The sequence below is a fragment of the Chenopodium album genome, chromosome 9, assembly GCF_948465745.1.
Source record: "Chenopodium album chromosome 9, dcCheAlbu1.1, whole genome shotgun sequence".
NCBI lineage: Eukaryota > Viridiplantae > Streptophyta > Magnoliopsida > Caryophyllales > Amaranthaceae > Chenopodium > Chenopodium album.
The window spans coordinates 31,344,339-31,353,667 of NC_137842.1; the positions used below are offsets into that span (position 1 = coordinate 31,344,339).

General features: G+C 36.0%; 1 protein-coding gene across 1 annotated transcript; it reads left to right on the forward strand.

Moving 5' to 3' along the window:
- The first annotated feature begins 7,876 nt into the window (after nt 1-7,876).
- Nucleotides 7,877-8,641, forward strand: LOC145557587 (uncharacterized). The gene is made up of 2 exons (XM_081618759.1): nt 7,877-8,074; nt 8,162-8,641. The coding sequence occupies exons 1-2, from the start codon at nt 7,877-7,879 to the stop codon at nt 8,639-8,641; spliced, it is 678 nt and encodes a 225-aa protein (XP_081474885.1).
- Nucleotides 8,642-9,329: the final 688 nt, after the last annotated feature.

Here is a 9,329-nt window from a genome sequence, read left to right on the forward strand (position 1 = left end):
ATAGAAATCCTCCCCAGTGGAGTTGCCAAAAAATGTAGGGAATAATTTTAAGCGTTAATCCCCTAGCTTGAACCCCACTGTGATCATACACTAAAGTACGGTGGCGTCCAAAAGGGAAGAAGATAGAGCAAAAGAGTCGCCAACAAGTTTTAGGAACTTGTAAACCGTTCATAGGATGAAGGTTACACCCCTTAACGATCCAAGAGATCGTCAACTCCATAAGGTCTAGAACCAAATAAGGGTTCGGGGATGATGGTACAAATCCAACCTAAAAGAGATTGAATCTGCCCTAATAATAGGCCTCTACTTTATTCTGATTGTATTCATGTGCGCTTTTTGACTAACATGCCATCAATAGGTTTACCCTAAACCTGTTTATCTATGTTGGTTGAATTTAATGCACAAATAAATCTATTATTGGCGATCACTTGAATTATAATCACATTAACCCTAACAAGATTATTAATTATCTTATTAAGCGTGATTACAAGTACAAATTCCCTTTAAACATGCAATAAAGGTGTGATCAAGCAATAAAAATAAATAATGTATCAAGCAACATAATAAATAATCAATATCATGAATAATAATTATAATAATATCATCATAGATAAAATAATCATCATCAGAATAATAATAACAATAATATTCATAATCATCATAAATTATAACAATTATAATCATAATCATGTTCATGTTAATATTAAAGCATAATAATAATAGCAAGATCCTAGGCATGATACTAACAAGATTAATAACAAACCCTAGCATGTCACTAAGCATTAAAAATAAAATATTTAGCCCTAACATGATACTAACAATCATAAATATTAGGAAGAATATAGGAAGCCTCGTAGGAATCATAATAAATATATTTAATATTATAACCTTTTCCCTAAACATGATACTAGGAATATCATAATAACAATATAAACATGATTTCTACATCATAACATCAATTAAAACCATAAAGTACTTACTTTAATGCCTCGTACCTCTTTCTAATAACAAAATACACACGTTAGTAACTTCAAGGAAAATAATAATCAAAACAATTAAATTAAATAATTGAGATAGAGATTTGGGACCTAACCCTCAGAAATTAAACCTTTCACGTCTAGGGCGAAGGCAACTTCGAATATGGCTAGGTGTTTCTAGATCTAATGTATGCGGAATTTTGTATTTGAAAACAAAGTTAGAAAAGAGAAAGAGAGAGAGATGAAATAATCAAGAAAACTTGATGAGAAACGGCGCCATTTTGACAAGAGGAAAATGTATGTCGTTGTGTACCCTTCCCCCAAGTCAAACTAAATTTGTAAACACCTAACCAACCTTATATGAATATAGGGTAAGTTAAGGGTCTATCCCTAGGGAATGCAATGATGAAAACTAGAGTCTAAGTCAAGCTACCTCGAAGATGGAGTTTAGATAATGGTTGGCACTATGGTAAACTAAAACAAGTCTAATCAAGTAAGTCAAAGGTCTAAACACTAGGGATATGGGTTCCACATGCAAGTTCAATGATAATGCTAGTTTAGAGCTCAATCAATTAATTCAAGTATTGCAATGGACAAACAATAGTAGCAATCAAGAGAGTTCAAATGCTATCTCCTATAGGCTAATCTAGGTGTCACTATGAAAGGCAAATCAAGAAGAATCACAAGCAAACCCAATCAATTAGAGCAACTTTCAATTCAATTGTTCATGTCATTAAGAGTTGCAATGCAATCTAGATTAATCTTATAGGTTGATCACTCCTAGTCTAATCAATCACATGCAAAACTATGTCAACCAATTTAATTGCAACAAATCAATCAATCAAAGAGCATCAACTAGCAATTTCATTAATCAAACATGCTTCCCCCTTTCCCTAGCAACTAATCTACTCACTAATCATGGTGAAATTCAAAAACAAATAACTAGAAATTGTATTAATCTTCATTCTATATCAAAATCTAAGAGAAATCAAAATATTTAACAATATCAAATTCAAATCCAAAGAAAAACAAGCAATAAGAATAAATCAAATAGCAAGTAAGTAAAAGATGAAAGAAGGAAGAGATTCTCACTAATATTGATGATTGAAAATGAAGAAATCCAAACTTGATTGATCAAATGTTGAGTTACAAATCCAAAACAAAGAACTTCTCTCTAACCTCTCTCTAAATTCTCTCTCTAAAACTAAGCTAATGAAATATTATCAAAAAGTTGGTTTCAAAAAGGAATTACAATTCTATTTATAAGTAAAGAAGAAATCGGCAAATCCCGCGGTCTCTCTCGATGAATCCGCGGCCGCGGAGAAATGGGTACGGAACCCTCCGCGGGCTTTCTGGGAAACACCCGCGCCCGCGGCCAAAGATTCCGCGCCCGCGGCTAATCCCCTGCTCCCAAAACTCAATCAGGGGGCCGCGGTCTCTCTGAGATGGAGCGCCCTCTCCAGATTTCCCGCGCCCGCGGAGAGCCCGCGGGGCAACCGCGGGAAGCTCTTGCCAAAATCTTGCAATTTTCTCTTCTTGAGCCCGCGCCCGCGGCTCCACTGACCCGCGCCCGCGGCCTGCTGGAAATACCTTGGAGACCTCTCCGAGGCCTCTCCAAGGCCTCTCTAGCCAAATGCTTCTTCCTTACTTGATCATTAAGGCCCCAACTTGATTCCTTTGCAAAGGTGATTCTCCAAATACCTACAAAAGCAAACAAAGAAAGGAAATAAAAGGAAAAAGAGCCAAATAAAAGGAAAACACGAGGAAAACACGAGAACCATAAAGAAAAGAGGAGAAAGAGAAACTAAAGGAAAAAGGACCAAAAATAAGAGAAGAAAGCATGAAAAAGGGAAAGAAATAACTCTAAAAGACTACCCTATGAGTGCCATAAATGACACTCATCAATGATTAAGAGAGAATTAGAGAATTAATGATTGCGAATTAAAACTGATTGTAGGTGACAATTCGTGAATGAAAACGGAGTTTTTACGACGTTATTTATAGAGAAAATCAGCCAAAAAGATAAAATTAACAAAACAGAGTATTGGCGCAACTGAAACAGAGTTGGCGCCAACATTAGGCTATTGGCGCCAAGCGCCAACACTAGTGCCAGGCGCCAATGCTGGCGCCAGGCGCTACAGCTGGCGTTTGGCGCTGATTTCAGAAATTCACGCGTTTTTGTTTTTATCATATCTTTTGATCCGAAAGTCCAAATAAGGCATAAAATATGTCGTTGGAAAGCTCTTAAAGTATAATTTCCAAAACAATTAGAATCAGATTAAAATATTTTGTAGATAAAAATATATGGCCAAAATAGTGGAAGGGTGTCAGTTTTGGATAAAGTTTCATGTCTCATTCATATCTTTTTCGTTATAACTCGGATTTAATATTATAATATATCATTGGAAATATAATTTCAAGATCTATCCAACCATATAAAATTTGGATAAATATTATGAGGCACGAAAATAAAATCTGAATATATTCCACTTCGTACAAAACAAGGATTCTTAAAAGGAGTAGTTTTATTCAATTTCAAACTCTTTAAAACATAATTATCAATCCTAACTCCATTAGGATTTAAAAGAACCTTCTAGAGTATTTTAAAAGACTATAATCAATCCTAATAGCTTTAGGAATGATAATTAATAATAGGCCCTCCTCTAGATCATTGGGCCGCATATAAAAACCAAATCGGGCCCAGTTTAGTATTTTGGCCATAACTTCCTTTATATTCATCGGAATTGGGCTTATAATATATCGTTGGAAAGGTCTTTTCAAACCCCATCTAACTTCACCATTATTGGATCCTTATCATGGACCAACCAAACTGGATTGACTATTTTCTTAAAATAAGTTTTCAAAAACAGAGAGAAGAGAAAAGAATTAAAACCATCCGCAACACTAAACTTTCTACACTTTCACTTCATTCGATTATGATTCGACGTGAAAGGTACTCATCACTGGGTTTTGTTTTGGGGAGACACAAATGGGTGTCTACACGTGGTTATTATTGTTAGTAGCTTTTTGCTTTGCGAGGTCATCTTCGATATAGATGCCTATGTCATAGACGGCTTTGAAAGTATTCAAATTATGTTAATATTTCAAATGCTTCGAATACTTCTCTTGGAGATTCTTGATAAACATCCTCACAGATTCTTTTTCGGAGGGTACCTCAATCATTTTAGGAGAAGTTTCCCTCCACTTATTGAAGAAAGAAGTAAAGCCTTCATTATCTTTCTGTCTTAGCATCTCAAGTTGTCTATAATCGGTTTCGACATGAATATTACATTTATATCTTTCAATGAAAGAGTTTACAATAGCATCCCAAGTAGAAGTTTTCTCTTTATCAAGTGAAAATAACCATTGTTGACAAACAATTTCAAGAGATAAAGAAAACAAGGAATGAAAGACCATCCTATCAATCCTCTTAATGATCATTATAGTTTCAAAGGCTCTTAAGTGAAGATAAGGATTATCTGTTGCCTTGAATTTAGGAATGTCAGTGGCATTGAACTTCTGCGGAAGAAGCTCCTTGTCCACCGAGACCCTTTGCGAGCTGATGCCTTGGAATTTATAGTCACTAGATAGCTTGCTCAAGCTTTCTTGAATAAGATCCATTTGTTGTTGCTTCACAGGATCATTGATTTTGAGGGTTAGAGCCTTCAACACCTCAGTTACGTCAGTCAATTGATTCCTAAGTTCATTGACTTCTTCTTGAATTGCCATTATCTTCTTTGCTTTCCGTTTCTGACTCACTGGTTTACCGAAAATTTAAACTTGAATAAAGGTGTTGTCCTTAATTAATCACCCTTCTCTCCTTGACCAAGTGCTGTGGAAAGGGAAATTAGGGATATTCATTGTTAATTATTTGACTTAACTTTATTCAACATGCGATACATGAAAGGAGGTTGGACGAATGAAGGTTGTGATATGGAGAAATCATGTGGAAAAAGGAAAGATGATGTAGATGGAGAGATATGAAAAGGTTAAGAATAGAATGTACCCCCAACTCAAATGACGGAAAAAAATCGACTCATGCATGAACCTAAGACATGGCCATGGTGATAAATACTCAAAGTGTGTGCTAAGACTAGTGAGTGTAGTGAGTATAGGTGACATATTAAGACTCTTGTGTAGACTATGAGACTAGACTCAATTAAGGACTTAACGAGGGTACTGTCATTGACAAAATAATCGAATTGATTAGCAAACTTTTTAATTAGACTCATAGGGATGACTCAAGCAAAATACCGAACTATCGCCAAAGCAACAAGACTGTCGCCACACTTTGCAGTGTAGCGCCAGACGATAGAGTTGTCGCCAAGCGCTGCACAACAGAGTGTAGCGCTATAGTCTAAATCGTGGTGCCATTGATAGAACGTTGATCTGGGACTGCTTTCGGTAACATTACTCCACAGAACATGCCTAAAGTCGTACTAAGTCAATTCCGATTAAATTATTAGACTTTAATTACTCAAATTAATTAATTAATTAATTAGGCAAAGTCATTTTAGTCATTAAGCAGTTTATTTAGTATTAAACACAAGTCAAACATACGGTTAGGAAAAACACATAGAGTATGCACAACCAATAATGCACAATTAGGCAAGTAGGCACAATATGATGCAATGAGTTCGCAACCTAACCATGCCTCTAGTTCTCTAAAGTTCGGGATATGGGTTAGTCAAAGAGGGTCCATGGTTAATTGTCCAGATGCACCGCGCGGAAGCCTTACCTTTTGAAGGGTTGGCGCGAGTGGATGGGAAAACGCGAGTTTAAAACACGCTTCCATGGTTTGGTGCATTCAACATTCTCGGATGTACCCTTTGTTGCACAGAGCGATCAATCAGGTAGATGGAGCATGAATTCCCTGAGGGTTATGTCCAATATGTAGAACACACATGAGTTTCAGAAAAGTGAGAAAAACTCAATCAGGAAGTAGGATCGAGCAAACAGTGCTAAAAACTGGTAAAAATTAGAAAGCATATTTCTTGCTCAGTATTGGAAGAACTTGGCGCCAGCGAATAGAGGTCGTCGCCGCGATTTGGTTCTGTCGCCTGGCGACATGAGTGTCGCCTGGAGGCAGAGTCAAATCGTTGGCAACAGACTCTGTTGTCTGGCGACAGTTCCTACATACCTCAGCAACTTTCTGTGCTCGATAAAATTTTCCAGTTTCGCGCAGCATTATTTCGATCCTAGTTGTGAAAGATATTCCTTTAATTTCCTATGTGTAAAAATCCTATGTTTTAACTCATTACGGATGGTCTTTCCAATGAGATCTTTTTTATGCATATGACAATAATGTTAATCAAAATTACACACATAAAATTCTTAGAACTTTTCGAGTCTCATCCACTCATTTTGAATCTTTGCCAAAATAAATTTTAGGAATTAAAATAGAAATCCTCCCCAGTGGAGTCGCAAAAAATTGTAGGGAATATTTAAAGCATTACCCTAAAATTGAACCCCACTGTGATCATACACTTAAGTACGGTGGCGTCCAAAGGGAAGGAAGCTAGAGAAAAAGAGTCGCCAACAAGTTTTAGGAACTTGTAAACCGTTCACAGGGTGAAGGTTACATCCCTTAACAATCCAGGAGATCGTCAACTCCAATAGGTCTGGAACCATGACTGGTAGTTTGGGGATGAATGTACAAATCCAACCTAAAAGAGATTGAACCAGCCCTAATAATAGGCCTCTACTTTATTTTGATCGTATTCATGTGCGCTTTCTGAGTAACATGAAATAATTAAGTTTAACCTAAACCTGTTTAATCTATGTTGGTTGAACATTAATGCACAAATAAATCTATTATTGGCGATCACTTGAATTATAATCAATTTAACCCTAAAAAAGATTATTAATTATCTTATTAAGCGTGATTACAAGTACCAATTCCCTTTTAAACATGCATTAAAGGCGTGATCAAGCAATAACAATAGATATAATCAAGCAACATAATAATAACAATCATCATCGTAATCATGTTAAAATAATCATGTCAAAACATAACAATAGCAAGATCCTAGGCATGATATTAACAAGATTAATAACAAAGCCTAGCCTGTCACTAAACATCAAAGATAAAAGCTTTAACCCTAACATTATACCAACAAAAATATTAAGAAAAGGAAAGGGAGCATCGCAGGAATCATAATTGATATTAGAAATTATAATTGTTACCCCAAACATAATACTAGGAAGCAATAAAACTTCCTAACATGATACTAGGAATCAAAATAACAATCTAAGCATGATTTCTATATCATAATATCAATAAATCAATTAAAGCACTTACTTGGATGCCTCGTACCTCTTTCTAATAACAAAATACATACGTTAGTAACTTCATGTAAAATAATAAAACAAACAATTAAATTAAATAATTGAAAGAGAGATTTGAGACCAGACCCTCAGAAATTAAAACCTTTCACGTCTAGGGCGAAGGCAACTTCGAACTTGGCTAGAAGTGTCTAGATCTTGTGAATGGCAGAATTTTGTATGAGAAAATCTAGTTTAGAAAAGTGAGAGAGGGAGAGTAACCAAGAAATTCTCGATGAGAATTGGTTATTGAAAACGAAGGTTTTAAGAGGCTATTTATAGAGAAAACCAGCCGGGTATGATAAAAAACGAATCAGAGTTTCAAAAAGAATAAAACACTATCGGAGCGCCAAACACGTGCCTGTCGCCGGACGCCAGGTCTGTCGCCAGGCTACAGAGCTGTCGTATGGCGCTAGAAATAATTTTCTACGCGTTTTCTTATTTTGATAAAATTTAACCGTAGGAGAGGGAAAGATTGTATTTTCTTTAAAAACATTTCTTTTATTCTAATTAAAACTCTTAAAAGTTACTAGGCTAATTTGTTCATTTTGCCAAAGAAAGTTCTAGATGGTGTGATGGCTGTTTGCAGAAATTTCATTTGGGATGGCAAAGCTATTTTCTCTAGATCCCCTCCCATCTCTTGGGACATTATTTGTAGACCTAAGAAGCAGGGTGGGTTGGGCATTCATGACTGTTATATTAGCAACATTGCTGCTATGGGAAAGTACATATGGGATATTGCTCATAAGAATGATAGCCTTTGGCTAAAGTGGGTTAATCATCATTATATTAAAGATAGGAACTAGAAGAGACTTGGTTGCCCTTCACAAGCTAGCTGGCAATGGAAGCAAATTTGGAAGGTGAAGGAACAAATCAAAGATGGTTTTGTCAGAAATAATTGGAAGCATGATAAGAAAGGGTATACTGTTTCTAGTGCTTATCAATGGTTAAAAAATGTGAATCCTGAAGTTAACTTGTGCAATCCGGTTTGGAATAGATACAAAAGTCCTAAACACAGATTTATTATGTGGATGGCCATGTGGGGAAGGCTTCGTACTAAGGACAAGCTGCTGAAATATGGTACAGTCAGTGATGGACTGTGTCCTCTTTGCAATGAAAAGGAGGAAACTCTTAGTCACCTTTTTTTTGAGTGCCTGTATAGTAGACAGCTGAAGCAGTTTCTGCAGGACAGAATTAATACTCAAATGCAGTTCCATAATCTGGAGGAGTGCAATGCTTGGTGTTGGAAAACAAAGAACAGATTCAGGAAGACAGCTTATCAGAGCTTGTGCACAGCTTTGGTTTATAACATCTGGCAGCAGAGAAATGAAGCAGTTTAGAAGGGAAGAATCTATAGACCTGATATAGTTATTAATAGATTTTGTCTTGATGTGCATATTAGGATTAGTGGTATAGCTACTTGTAAAATTAGAGCTAGTGAGCTAGGATGGATAAAGCAGATTTGCTTAGGGGCTTAGTAGCCTCAGTGTAATTGCTTGTGCCTTTTTTGTGATTAATAAAATTTGCCTTTTCTCAAAAAAAAAAAAAAAAAAAAAAAACTCTTAAAAGTTAACTAAAGTCAATTTATCAATGCTAATTAAATTAGGATTCAAAAGAACCTTCTAGAAGAATCAAGAAGACTATAATCCATCCTAATCGCATTAGGAATGATAAATCAATATTAGGCCCTCCTCTAGATCATTGGGCCGCATATAAAGATCTAACCGGGCCCAGTTTAGTAATTTATCCATAACTTCCTCATTATTCATCGGAATTGGGATTACAATATATCGTTGGAAAGCTCTTTTCGAACCCGACCCAACTACACCTTTATTGGACTCCTGCCATAGACCAAACAAAACTGGATTGTCTGTTTTCTTAAAATAGGTTTTCAAAAACAGAGAGAAAAGAAAAGAAATAAAAACTAACCGCAACACTAGACTTTCCACACTTTTACTTCATTCGATTATGATTCGACGTGAAAGGTACTCATCACTTGGTTTGGTTTAGGGGAGACACAAAGGTGTC